This window comes from Ambystoma mexicanum, chromosome 8, assembly GCF_040938575.1.
Source record: "Ambystoma mexicanum isolate Mex_15411 chromosome 8, UKY_AmexF1_1, whole genome shotgun sequence".
NCBI classification, from domain to species: Eukaryota; Metazoa; Chordata; class Amphibia; order Caudata; family Ambystomatidae; genus Ambystoma; species Ambystoma mexicanum.
Genome location: NC_090929.1, coordinates 151,593,678 through 151,608,504, shown reverse-complemented (window position 1 = coordinate 151,608,504; position 14,827 = coordinate 151,593,678). Strand labels below are relative to the sequence as shown.

The window sequence follows — 14,827 nt, the reverse complement described above, 5'->3', positions numbered from 1 at the left end:
CCCTCCTAAGACAATTGGAGGCACGCATTATTTGTAAACTGCGTTGCACCACTTTGGGTTTTAACAGTGACACTGAATTTCATGTATTCTTGTAGGCGGTAAGGTGTGATAGCCTTTTCAATCTTGATTGCTTCTGATAATATTAACAGCACGTCTGTCGCCACTGGTGATCTGGGAGATCCAGGGCGTGAGTCCACCACACCTTTTGGTACGATTTACTACACTGATTCAAGTTTCTTTGGTTATTTATTCATCATTAGGACCCAAATGGTCCCTGATATACTTTTACGCAAATTTCAGGTTATAATGATCGTCGTACCTAACATCAATGTCTCCCTACTAATAATGTAATCAGTACTTTTAATTCATAAGAATGGCAAGTTGCATATTTAAATTTTATTATAATGACCTAGTAATCCTAAATGTTCCACTAGCGTTTCATTTACGCTCGGTCATAAATATTCTGCTATTTTCGCATATCTATATTTATAAATCGGGTCACGAGGAGAACTCACGTGACTGGCTTGTAACGAGTGTCATGTGCTCGCCGGGTCCTTTTTTCTAATAGTCACAGGGATACGAGTTTGGGTAACATTATGCACGGCTCATATTATTTACATCACGTATTGATTTGGTAATTATACTTGTCTAAATAATTAGGTTCTACTTATAGATTTCGTTATCTGTACATCTTATGTTTACGCTCGGTTTAACTTACTTTGCTAATTTGCATATTTACATCTCTGTGACAGGTCACGAGTAGAGATCATGTGACCTGTTTCTAGCGAGTGTCATGTGCTAGTCAGGTCCGTTTTTCTAATTTAACCCGCACGGATACGAGTGTGGGTTTCACTATACGTGGCTCGTATCACTTACTTCACAGACGGCAGTATAATTGGGTAGGTTTGATTTTGCTTTCTATTTCGTTCAGCTAATGGCTCTAGGATTTTAAGTATATTATTTAGCTCATCAGTAATTCGGTTCATTTATTACGTTAGGTCACGCCATTTTGAGGCTTTAATGATTCGGATCTATCGCAGTGCTCAAATACGATTCGACTTACATTCTACATTTTCTATCAGAACAGAACAACGTGTTTATGAGGTACGCAATCATTTATATCGTGACTTTTCTAGTGGAGCAACTGTTATTGAAAATCTTTACAAGAGTAATGTTTCACTGTATTAAACATAGGATGTGAATTTCAAGTGGAAACAGAGTATTTTTGGAAATAGGTAACGTATTAGAAGAAACTACAATCTGAGTAACTAACCCTTTGTTTTATATGCATCTGGCACTGCTTGTGCTCGTGAATACCATCACATATAATTGAATATAATTGGCATATTCACATCACGTCATCTTTATCTCTACTAACTGAGCGTTGTATTTTGGATGTGTTGGCACTCACGTCTTATGGTGGCACTAGGTTTCGCAGTGGTGACCGACGTGTTATAAGGGAACAATTCCCATATATATTTGTTAAGTAAGTTATAATACTATCTTATATTGGACGTTTGGTGGTGACTGATGTTTCTTACTCTAACAGTTTCCATATTAACTCAAATCATTACATCAAATTTAAAAAAATTTGGTTTTTTTTAATATAGTTTATGGTCTGCCATTTTTCTCTTTTTTCTTTACATGAACCAATGATGATGTGACTCCTGTTAATCTTTTGTTTATCTGGTTCTGGTAATGTATAATTTTTATGATTCATTATCGGTGTTGTGTGCACATGATTGCCTTTATTATTTGTCATTACTGAATTAATTTTCTTTTTTGCCCTGGAGTACTTCACCTTTTCCTGTTTGGGGACTTGGTGATATGCAATGTGGCTAATATATTCATGTGATTGTTTTGTATCATTTATTATGAGCAGAGCTTTGCCTTGAAAAAGACCTGTGGAGGTCGAAAAACGTGTCGGCACAGATCTCTGACTCTTTGAATATGGACATTAAATACTGAATTTTACATTGGAATTCTTTCTACCAGTGACTCCATTTAGGATCTTGCTACTTTAAGTCTCAGTACTTTAAGTTTTCAACTTCTTTTGTTTTCTGGCAGCGCTTACAGTTGGTGGAATTTTCACTGTTTCCACACAACAAGAATAAGTACTCCTTAGTTTACAGTCACTTAGGTCTGAGGAAAATTGGTTCCAGCTGACGTAGTATGGCAGATCATGTTTTTACTGTGGTCTCAATCGTGGGGACAAGAGGGAGGACGTCTAGGGACTCCTGCACTATGATGCGAAGGTCGGCGGCAGCAATGGGCAAGTACAGATCAGCGGCACGTCGCGGTTATAGCTTCTTGCTAATAGCACCACTGCGGTTCTTGGACACCTTGTGGACTTTCCATGCTTCTGGGGGTCCAGCACTCTGTTGAGGTGGCGGCTTGGTCAGTCCTTCAAGGGAGTGCAGAGGATCTTCCTGGAGCTCGGCTCCAGCTTAAGAACAATGCACTCGATTCTGGTGTTCCTGTTCCCAGGCACTCGGTTCCTGCAGCAGCAATGGAAGAACAGCCAGCAGAGTGTTTTCAGTCGAGCTAGTCTTGGGATCGATTGGTCCCACCAACACAAGGGGAGCAGTCATCCTTTGCAGGGTTTCTCTAGTTAAGGTGAATTCATAGCTTCAGCACTGCAGCAGGGCTTCACCAGGCAAACCAACAATCAAGGAGTTGCAGCAAACTTCTCTTCCAAGTTCTTCTTTGGATTCCTCTGTCCAGTGGTCGGCTCTGCCTTCCTTGCAAAAGACCTCACCTTTTATGCAAGTCTCTCCCATTCATTCGCCGCCTAGCTTTGGGTGCATTCCTGTAACCAAGGAGACTAAGCACAGGGAGTGTCGGGCACCTCCCTTGCTTCCTGCCAGACACGCTGGAGCCAAAGGCCAGCTTTACCAGTTAATTCGCCAAAGACAAAACAAACAAAGGGACCAAACCTGGTGTCGCGCCGAGTAAATCTCAAGAAGGACCTATACAACAAAAAATGGTGAAAAAAGAAGACTGGAGCCATTTTGACAAAATGGGCACCCATGGGTGCTATTACTGCAGCTGCAATTGCAGCCTGCAGTAAAAACACACAATGGTAGGAAAAAGTAAACCACTGCCACCAGTCATTAATTGTAGAAAGGCCAACATCAAAATGTTACATGAGAAGATAGACAAAGGGATACCCCTCCAGCCCTCTATTGTAAGATAGTGTGTGCTGTTTCTATAAAGATACAAATGTAAGTAAAGTCAATTTCACTTCACTGCTCTTGGAAACAGTTTATCCAAGAGAAGGTATTAAAACCTCAGCAGAAATCCAAAGGACTTCTATGTGACAATGCACTGAGGGTGATGTGTGTCAACGTAAAAAGATCATCCCTACGGAGTTTGTCAGACTCCAAAAGCAAACACATAGGATTAAAAGTACAAAGTCTCAAAGTTCAGCAAAAAGTGCGGGGGTCTCTAAGGTGGGAGGAATGAAACACTAAAAAGAAAATTCTCCCTAACTATTCAGATCAAACCGGAAATAAAAGTTGCTATGAAAGGTTTACAGTAACCTCCCAGTAGGTCAATATGTATTTAGTCAGATAGAGCGTGCCATACTTGTCAAGTGTCCTCAGGTCAAATTGCATGGTATAATTACAAGGAGAGGAACTTTTTTCAAATACCGCAAGACAATATTTGACTAATTTATTTTTATGACCAGTTTCGCATCCTAAAAACGCATGAGGCAAACCACAATTCACAGTCTTTCTAAATCCATTCCATTTGCAGTTTTCATTTACTTACAAATTCCTGACAACATTTCAGTTATGCTACATGGTTTGGCAAACTTTGTGGTACCAAAGAATTTCATACCTCATATTTACTTTAATAGGTTTGCAGAAATTCAACTTTACTATAGAAATAGTCTTAAAACTTTCAGAGTGATTGAGACGAACTGGCACTAGAAGTTACAATGGTTGTATGGATACTTCCAAGGGGTTTTTCGGGTGGTCATCCAAATCCTTGGTTTCCAAATTGAAATAGTACAGTTGCATGTAAAATATTCAAATTGATTGCTTAACAAACTTACATTTTTTTTCTGTGAACTGATGAAGTAAACAGGACTTTCCCACTCCCATGTCACCTGGTGTAAAAGGAAACAATCTCATTATGGTTTCTGATGGCAGTTTAAACTTCATACATTACACAATGCATATCTTGCTTACAACTATGTAGATGTGGGATTTATAACCGTTTAAAATGCGATTTTCGCAGGGAGTTACAAGTAGGCTGCAGGATTAGCAGAGTTTGCCAGGATGGTTAGAGAGGGGAGTGCTCTGATGGGTAGAGGTAGGGAGGGGAGCGATCAGTGTCTAGGGAGATATGCTTTCTCCAGGAGTGTCTTAAGGCCCTTCCTGAAGTAGATAATTGAAGGATTCTGTCTGATATATGTTGGGAACTGGATACGGTATGTGTGTAGGTATAACACATGGCCACAAGCATTCAGAAAAAAGACAAGTGTAAAAACATTGATAAAAATGTGAAAACCATAACCCAGGCAGAACTAGACAGCCATAAAAAGTAACTTGCCACCTCAATTTTATACATAAACACCTAATTTCTTACTCGCCAACAAGTCAAATAGCACTAGCCAAAGGATAATAAAATTACTCACTGTAGTGACCAACTCCTAGTCCATAGTCCCCCTTCATCCATACTTGTGGGACAATCCGCTCTTCGGGATGGGATCGGAGCTTTTCTGTCAAAAAGCATCAAAAATGTAGTGTTTGTCCTTTTAAGCGGGGCCACAGCACATGGCAGTTACCCCGCCCTCCTGAGCTCCGCCCCGCGCATCGCCCTTCAGTCGTTTTCTATCGGCAGGTCTGAGACCATTTAAGCAATAGAGGATACTTTTTAGAGGGGACGGCAGGTGGGCGTATGGGGTGGGGGGGGGGGGGGAGGGGGCTTTGGACTAGGAGTAAGATAGTCACTACGGTGAGTAACCTTTGTTATACTTCTACATCCCGTCCCCTTTCCTCCATACTTGTGGGAGATTCCCAAGCACAACCAGAGGTATTCAGGCTGGATGGAAAATCCCTTCACTGAAACAGTTTTTTGAGGACAGCCTGGCGAAATTTAGGCATCAGTCCTGGAGCTCAGGTCTAATCAATAATGCTTGCAGAAAGCTGATGGGGAGGCCCACTTAGCTGCCTTGGCGATGGACTCCCAAGCAACATACTTTTGGAAGGCAACAGCAGCCGCTTTGCCGTGGACTAAATTAGCGTGGATGCCCTTAGGTGGTTGAAGGCCTTGGATCTTACAGGCCTCTGAAGTGACGCAATCCCAAAGAAAACTTATGCTTTGGAAGCTGTTTCCCTTTAGGGTCACCGAACGTAACAGTTGTGAGGAGCTTCTGAGTTTCCCCCGTTCTATCGAGGTAAAACGTGAGGGCTCGCCTGACGTCCAAATTGTGTAGAACTCACTTGGCATTAGATGCTGGGTTCGGGAAGAAGACTGGTAAGGAGATAGACTGGTTCAAATGAAAGCCATTAACCACCTTAGGACGGATGAGTGCGAAGCACAACTTTATCCTTGTGGAAAGTGAGGAACGGATGTTCCACAGAAAGCGCTTTGAGTTTGCAGACTCGCCTTGCAGTTATGGCAATCAGAAAAGCAACCTTCCAAGAAAGGTACTTAAGATCAGTAGTGGCCATGGGTTGAAACAGATTATGGCATAAAGCTGTGATGACCACATTTAATTCCCTTTTGGGATGAGGAGTGTGTACCGGCGGGAAGATATTAAGTAGTTCCGCAAAATGCCTTTTGATGACTGGGATTAGTCAAGGAGAAGGAGCAGCTGTCCGTGGACAGGTAGACCGCAATGGCAGATAAGTAAGTTCTGCAAGACAACATGAATGCCAGAAGCTGACAGGTGACAAAGGCTAGAACAGTGCCGCCCGTAGCATGTCTGGTGTCGAGCTGTTTAGCTAAGCACCAGTGGCAAAAACAGCCATTTGCTGCTATATTGGGCACTCATAGAAGGCTTCCTGGCTGTTTGAATAATGCGCATATTTGACCTCTGACAGATTAAACTGCGCTAAAGATCTGAACTCCGGCACCAGGCCGCCAAACTGAATGATTGAGAGGAGGGGTGCCACAGCTGGTGATGGCTCAAGGTCGGTATAAGCGGCATTCTGATCAGGGGAAGAAATCGACAGTTGTTGAAGTTCCGAAAAAAAGAATCTGGCTGGCCACCAAGGATCTATGAACAGGAGAGTGAAGTTCGATGTAGTCCTGAGCCTGCAGAGTGACCGATGAATCAGTGGCAATGGAGGGACGGCATAAGCCTTAATGTTCTCCCACGGAATCTCGAGGGAGTCTCCAAGGGAGGATTGCTCCAAGCCCATCCCTACAAGCATAAAAGGTGAAGTTTCCCGTTTGCAGAAGTTGCAAAGAGGTCCACCTCTGGAGTGCCCCATTGGTGGAAATTGTTCGAGAGGACATCGCTGTTTATTTCCCACTCGTAACTGGCTGCCGACTGACGGCTGAGTGAGTCTGCAGTTACATCGATATGACCTGGGATGTGTACAGCCTAGAGCCAGACCTTGTGATCAATGTCCCAGTACCAAATGTGTATGGTCAGGTCTAAAAGGAGAAGTGACTTGGTTCCGTCATGCTTGTTGATTTAAAACATCGCCATCCGTCATGCTTGTTGATTTAAAACATCGCCACAGAATTGTCTGTTCGAATACAGACTACCCTGTTGGTGATAAACGGTTGAAAAGCTTTGAACACAGCCAGGAGTTCCAGATAATTGATATGAAACTGCCTGTCCTGAGGCATCCACAGGTCGAATACTTCGAGGTGACGCAGCGTCCTGGAAGGAGGCCCCCACAGAAAGGTTGTTGGTCGAGGACCACCATTGTAGATCCGCTGTCATGCAGGATGGAACTGGAATTATCTTGGAATCCGGATCCGATGCCTGAGACCAGCAGCTCTTAAGGGCTAGCTGAGTGCATCTCAGCTTCAGACGTGCAAGAGTTAAAGCTAGCACGCAAGAGGCCACGAGACCCAGAAGTCTTTGGAACCACCAGGCCGTCATGTGCGAGGACTGGAGGAAGAGCTGACATGCGGTCGATAGGTCTGCAATTCTGTCCACCGTTAGGCACACCTTGGTACTGACTGTATTCCAACAGAAACCCAGGAAAATCAGGCCTTGGGAGACAGTCATGGACGATTTCTGCCAATTCACTGACAGCCCAAGATGGAATAGGAGCCGAAGGAGAGACTGAACATTGGTCAAGACCGTCTGTGGGCATGGACTGCGCAGGAGCCAATTGTCCATGTATGGATATATATGTAACCCCTGAAGGAAAGCTGCGATGACCGCCATCTTCGTAAAGACACGTGGCGGCCGAGCTGAGACCAAAAAGGAGTACACAAAACTGGAATTGTTCCGCTCCCATGGAAAACCGCAGACATTTCCGATGCGGGCTCCAAATCAGAATGTACATGTATGCATCCTGGAGGTCTACCACGCTGAGCCAATCGCCCATCTGGCAAGGCGTGATCATCTTGAATTTCTCTTAGGGAAGAGATAGATTGAACTGGTAAAGATCGAGGATAATGCGCAGGCCAGCCTGGTTGTTTGGGCACTGAACAGACAGGAGTAATAGCCCTCCTCTTGCTCCCAGAGGGGAACAGGCTCCACCGCTCTTAGGTCTAGAAGTTTCTGTACCTTGGCTCTGAGGAAGGGTGACCCAGTCTGTTGGAAGGGAGGGTTGAGAGTGGGGTAGGAGGGAGGGGCAAGCGGAAGCACCCCCGAGAGATAGACAAAAAACATCTGTTTTCTGTGATGGTCTTCCAAGCCTCCAGATGAGACGAGATTCATCCTCCCACTGGAGTCTCTTGCGACCGACAAAAAAATTGCATTTGGATGATTTGTCGGCAGGGAGACAACCTGCCCTGGAGAGGAGGCTGATAGCTGAGAGAAAAACCAGCCGCCTTGCCGCTGCTGCTTATTTCGAGGCCCACAACCGGAGCTTTAGATTGGCATGCACGGCGATCCTGAAAACCCCTGAACCCAGAGAAGGACCGAGTTTGGGACCCTGACCTCTGTGTATAAGTGGCCTTAGCTTGAGCTTTCACCACAACTGATAAAGACTTGGCTGTTGGAGTACTCGTCTTAGTCTTCACAAGTTCCTCATCTGTGGAGGAATGGAACAACTACTTACCATCAAAAGGAAAGTCCAGCACCTTGTCATGCACTTCCTTTGAGAACTTCGTAGCATGGAGCCATGCTTGGCGGGAGGGGTCAACCCGACCATAAGGCCTCGAGCAGAGGTATCTGCGTGGTGTGCAGCAGCCTCCAGTAGAACCAGTGCCAACACTCTGGCTCACCGGGGCCTGCATAGGATCAGCCTGAGCAGGTGGTGGTACAGGAGGTCCAAGATACATTTACCTAAATAGACCCTTAAAGTACACCCTCATGGGATCAGAATGCATGAGCGTCTGAAATTTCTCCAAAAAACGCATCCTCGGATGAAGGTCTAGGCGTGGAGCGGGCAACGATGTTCCGGGCCTAGGCACTCCAGGCAAAGAGTGGGGATCTGCCGTCGCGAAACAGCGTTCACATGATGAACAGGACACATTATTTTCCACACTGTGGTATCAGCCCAAAAATGTATATTACTTGAACCCCTTTTTCCATTGCTGTGTCCCTACTCATTGCAGACTTTTTTCTGTTGAATCGTGTTGCCATCTTGCTGTCCTCACGGTGTACGTTCTTTTAATCGCTTTTCCCGGTTATTTCTTTTACATTTCTTGTGTGTCAATTTGTTTATCTTGGTGCTCTCCCTCATTTGATCTTTAATTATTTGCCATTACATCTAACTCTGCCACTACATCTGTTACTGCATTATTCAGTCTCTTTACTGTGACATTTGTATTATTGCTACCATCTCTTTTTAGATGAGGAGCCAGTGTTCACTCTGATGCTTCTGATGAATGAGGTGCTAATCTGTAGTATGCAACAAATCCAACTTCCAAATGAAATAAAACTACAATTGTGTCCAGTACATATGACCGTTTATGCTTTACTTATCTTGTAGAGGTCGACAAATGCCACTTTTATGGAAATTTCCAGGCATACAAAGTTGATGTTAGATAGCTGTATTTTGTGGCACTAGTTGGCTTGGGGAGCTAAAGATAGCTCCTGGAAGCTGTTGGACTAAAGTTTACCAGGCTCAAGGTCCCATCGAGTAGCTAAATAGCTCCCAGCTACAAGAAATCCCGAAGCCTGGTGCACCTTTATATTCAGTACATGGTGGCACACTATTGGGCAGCAAGGAATTAAACTATTAATCTTTTATTACATGCTTAATACTGGAGACCAGTTTCTAAGTGCGGGACCGGGATTCAAACCTGTGTTCTGCGTTGTCTTGCTTCCAAGACAAACGTGTCGCCCCTGAGCTATCCTCCGTCACAAAAACTGTTCTATATATACTGTTATATCTCAACCTCCCAGAAACCATGCGTGAAGGTGGAGTGTCTTGACCTCTGGATGGAGAGCCCGACCTTCCTCTTGCAAGGGAAGATCCAGATCCTCTCTTAGTGAAGACGTATTGGAGGGCAGATGGACATGTCCAGAAGGTCTGGGTACCACGTCCTCCTGGCCCAATCCGGGGCAATTAGGATCATGGTTTTCCAGAACTTTCTCAACCTCCTGATTACGAGAGACATCACGGGGACTGGAGGAAACGCGTATAGGAGTGGAAATTCCCAGTCCTCTACAAACACGTCCCCTAGAGCTCCTCTTGGAGGAAATTCCCTTGAGCAGTACAGCAGTACAGTTTGCACTTCCTGTTGACACTGGTCACGAACAGATCCATTTGTGGGGTTCCCCAAAGGATGAAGATCTCTTGAAGGACTTCCTGAGCTAGCTCCCACTCGTGGGATACGGTTGCTCATAGCGTCCGCCGCTGTGTTCTGCTCTCTGGCTAGGGGAACTGCCGACAGAGATTCCTTCTTGTATTGCCCAGAACCAGAGCTGCATTGCCTCTCTGCATGGTGATAGTGACCCTACACCACCTCTTGTTGAGGTAGTACGTGGCCACTGTGTTGTCCGTCATTATCAGGACATTCTTTCCCCGTAAAGAGGGCAGAAAAGTCTTCAGCGCTATTCTGATTGCCCTCAGCTCCAAGAGGTTGATGTGTAGTTTGGACTCCGATGGAGACCAACGACCGCTGATTGTCAGATCGTTGGTGTGAGCTCCCCACCCTGTGAGTGAGGCGTCCGTCACTACTGTTCTCTCCGGCCATGGTTGCCAAAAAGATTCTACCTTGAGAATATTGTCCTTGCAAGTCCACCATAGACTATCTTGAGCCACCCTGGCCGGAACTTGCAAAAGATCTGACATATTCCCTGAAAATTGGGACCATTGAGTCCTGAGGGCCCATTGAAGGGATCTCATTCTCAATCTGGCCTCTGGCATCAGAAAAATGCAGCATGCCACAAGGCCAAGCAACCTCAGAAAAATCGAAGGCCGGCAGATGCTGTTACCATCTGCAGAATTTGATGAGCTCTCACCTCGGGAGGCGAGGCTTTCCCCGAGAAAGTATCCAGGACTGCTCCCGAGAAAGTATCCAGGACTGCTCCGATGAATTGGAGTCTTTGGAATGGTATCATATTTGGCTTCTTATAATTGGGGCAGAAGCCCAGTCTGTGTAAGAAGTGGCAGGTCCTGCTCAGATGTTCCTGGGCTTGTTCGGGTGAACGTGCCCCGATTAACGAATCGTCCAGGTAAGGGAAGACAGGAATCCCCCCTCTTCTGAGACTCGCTGCCACTACCGCCATCAGCTTGGTGAAAGCCCTTTGGCGGAGGTCAGCCTGAATGGCAGAACTCGAAACTGATTGTGAGAACTGGCAACCGCGAACCTCAGGTACTTCCTGTGCTTGAGATGGATTGGCACATGAAAGTAAGCATCCTGAAGGTCCAATGATACCAACCAGTTTAGGAGTTGGAGAGCCTGAAGGATCTGAGAAAGGGTTACCATCTTCAACTTGTCCTTCCTGCAGAACTTGTTCAAGTTTCTCAAGTCCAAGATGGGTCTCAATCCTCCATTCTTTTTTGGGATGAGAAAGTATGGGGAATACCAACCCTTGTTCCTCTCTGATACAGGTGCACGTTCTATTGCACCTTTCTCTAGCAGGGTTAAAATTTCCTGCAACAGGAGCAGATCTAGAATTTTGACAGAGTTGTATCCTGGTGGATGGTCCCTGCCATTCGTTCAGATGCTGAGAGATCCTGCCTCCCACCGGGGTCTTGTGAGTCAAGTTCAGAGTGGCTTAGAGGCGGCTGCAGCAGCGGCTGAGGGGACAGTTGCCGCTGCTGGGGCTGATCTAACACCCTTTCCTCGTCCACCCAGAGAACATTTCTTTTGTCCTCTTTGACTAGCCTGTCTTCTTCCCCTTCCAAATGAGGAATAAAAACAAAGAGGACGACCCCTACAGGAAGATGAGCCTGAGTAGGAGGGTTGCTGAGGTTGAAGTATGGCGGCGCTAAGTGACTTAGCCACCGCCTTAGAGGTCTGCAGCTTCTCCAAACTTTCATTCGCCTTGCTGCCGAACAACCTCAAGCCATCAAATGGCATATTGATAAGTCTGGCCTGCACATCCAGTGCAAAGCCTGACTTGCTCAGCCACACAAACCTGCGTAGCACTGTGCAAGAAGCCATGGACCTGCTGATGCAGTCAGCAGTGTCCAGTCCTGACTGGAGGCCTTCCCCCATAGCCTCCTTTCCATCTTTTACAATTGCAAGGAAGCCGCCTCGTTCCTCGCCCTCAGGAATGTGTTCAGCCGCCGCACTAATACAATGCCACAGGGTGTATGTGAACCTCGCAATGGTGCAAGTCACATTTTTTTACTTTAAAACCATACTGCTCGAAGAAAAAATCTTGCGAGACCAGGCATCAATTCTATTATCATCCCTATCTGGGGGAATAGAGAGGTATGCAGATTGTCTGGTGGATGTAGCTGCCTGGACCACTAAGCTTTCAGGTGTAGGACGTTTAGTTCAATAGTCAGGATCTGAGGCTGAGGGTCTAGATTTCCTAGCAACATTTTTGTTACCGCTGGTCCAGATTCTGGGGTTTCCCCATGCGGCCATACCTTCCTCTGAAGTGCTGTGCGAAAAGGAAGAACACTCCGGCAATGAACACTTCCTTGAGAGCCAATAAGGATGATAAGACATCCACCTCACAGGGCTCCCAATGGGATCTCAAAATGTTGGCATCACTCCAATACTCATGGAAAAATTAATCTTGACGGTGCGGAGGACAATGTGTGATCCACACTAGCGACCCCCCCACCTTTGTGCTCAGTCAGAGACAAGAATAACCTAGACGTGTGTTGGGAGTGGCCCTCTGCCAAGCCCCAGTCCCCAGTGTACCCATTCCACACACCTTGTATATCACTGATCAGGTTGGCAATAGGGCCCTTATGGCCAGCAATTGCAAATTTATCCTCGTTTTGTCCGAGCTAGTGGCCAAAAAGAGGTTGATCCTTGCCCTTGTGGAAGCCCATGGAAAGTGAGGGTGCCGGGGCGGTGGGGAATTGGGGGAATCATCAATTGGATTGGTGGATGTTTTGTGGTCTACCAATCCATCAGTAGAAACAGTCCACCACAACCCCGCTCCCCAAACAAATATGATGTGCGCCACTAAGTATGTTGCAGGGCCCACTTTTGTATCGGGAGAGAGCAGCAACCTCAATGGTCCTCTGGCCAATAAGGTGCTGCAGGGCCCACTTCACTCTGGCCCCTATGTCCCCCACCCCAAGAGTATAGAACCAAGCAACGCAACCAGCTGAACAGCCGAGAGTCAGGTGTCCAGACCGAGCTTTGTATCGACCCAACGGCTGAGAAGCCAGCTGGTACGACTGGCTATACAGGGTTCGTAGACCACGGCCCGGCCAAAGTATGATAAACAACACGGAGGCGGGGGGTGGGGGGGTGATGCACAGGGAGTACAGTATTTTTGCTTAAGGTTACCGAATTAGCCCCAAACCATCTGGAAACATATACAATTGCACGCACTGGTTCTGTGCAATGTCTGGGTGCCTGTGTCCGTAATTCGAGACTATCAAGGGGAGAGCGCCTTTCACTTCCTCTAGCTAGAATTTGGGGACCAGATAGTGGGCAATGGCATTCTGGGCATCAACATGAGAAGTTGCCTAAGACCCAACAGTACGAGTGAAATCAGAGCCCATGCTCAGTACAACAAGGACAATATTTCTGAAACCAGGCTTCAGCATCCGGTGCTAACTGGCGCTACTGGAGTACCGTTGGGGAAAAAAGACCAGGGGGCAGTTTCAGATGGCCAGTGGATCCAGGCTCTCGAACCGGTCGGAAGCGAAATTAAATAAGATACATGCATGTTGGTCAATAATTGAGCCCTGGGGTTGCAACCGTTACATGATCATGTGGAAGGATGTACTGCCATTGATATTGGTTTAGCATTTTATTGTATGTTAGGTTGTACTATCATGGCCTTAAGGCCAAAATAAAGTTATTGACTGATAAATTGAACAGGGTTGGGGCTAGTATGCAGCCCTGTCTGACCACCCTTCTCGACTCAGAAGGCATTTGTGGTCTCTCATCCGAGATCCCAGCTTACTTTGGCAGTTATATTGGCATAAAGGTCCCAGGAGGATAGCTCAGCGGCAACGTGCCCGTCTTGGAAACAAGACAACACGGAATTACACAGGTTCGATCCCCGGGTCCGCGCTTAGAAACCTCTGGGTATTAAGCGCGTTATAAATAACCTATCATATCATATCATGATGGCGGTTAACAGGAAAGGTGTAATGTTCTTGTTCCGGAACACTTGCCACAGAACCGACCTAGGGATGCTGTCAAATGTAGCTTTTAGGTCTACAAATAGCAGGCTTGCCCCCCCTCTCCCCGATCCCAACATATGTGTCGAGGATAAGGGTTTGCCTGAAAACCAGACAACTAGGGCGTACTCCCTTTCTAAAGCCTGCTGTAGATGGCTTATGGTTTTGGTTATTTGTCACCCTCTCTTCCAGTTTGATCTGTAAAACGTTTCCGTACATTTTAATATCTACATCCAACAAGGATATCTGGTGGTAGTTAATTGGTATATTTGGGTCTGCCTTAGGATTAGGAGGCTTTCAGCTTGGTGCCATCTTACCAAGGTTACACCCGTGTTGGAGATGGCATTAAATAGAGCCCATAGGTTGGGCGCGCATACAGTGGGTTTTGTTGACAACAGAGCCATTTAGCAGTGATAGCAATGGCAGGGGTGGAGGTGTAGTGGCACCATATTTGTTTTGCCATTATTCTAGTCTGCTTTGATTTTTGCTGCAAAACTAGCTTTGATAGATTCAATGTGCCCTAATGCGCCAAACCCTCTTCCTCTAATACGTTATGCAATCTTTCCTCTGGTTTCCCTAAGCCATCACTTTTAGGTCTTCCATTTACACATAATATCACCACCAAAGATGTATGTATGAAAAAGGTTTAAATCGCTGAACTTTGATCATGGTCTGCATGCATTTTTTTTACCAAATATTTGTACAATCTCATGTACATAAAGCTATAAAATACCAAATAATAGCTGTACTTTAAGTGACAGAAGCTGGAGATAAGCTCTTCAGTGTGAGAATATATTTCAGTTTGCAGCAGCACATTCCACCTCAGTACTGGTTTGAATACTGAAATGGCGTCCATTTTTCAGAATGACTGCATTAGCTCGCTCCACCACTACTAGCTTATAACTCTCAGTAATGTGAATTGAGAGGTCATGAGATGTACTACATCACAGGAGAACAGCCAA

The 14,827-nt window shown here is 45.8% G+C and overlaps 1 protein-coding gene across 2 annotated transcripts in view; it reads right to left on the bottom strand.

Moving 5' to 3' along the window:
- The window catches only part of RAB14 (RAB14, member RAS oncogene family), a 423,502-nt gene that overhangs the window by 311,341 nt on the left and 97,334 nt on the right, over positions 1-14,827 (bottom strand). For both annotated transcript variants that reach the window (XM_069609520.1, XM_069609521.1), the window contains one exon: positions 4,061-4,114. In XM_069609520.1, coding sequence (XP_069465621.1) covers positions 4,061-4,114 — 54 coding nt within the window. The remainder of the gene's footprint in view (positions 1-4,060; positions 4,115-14,827) is intronic.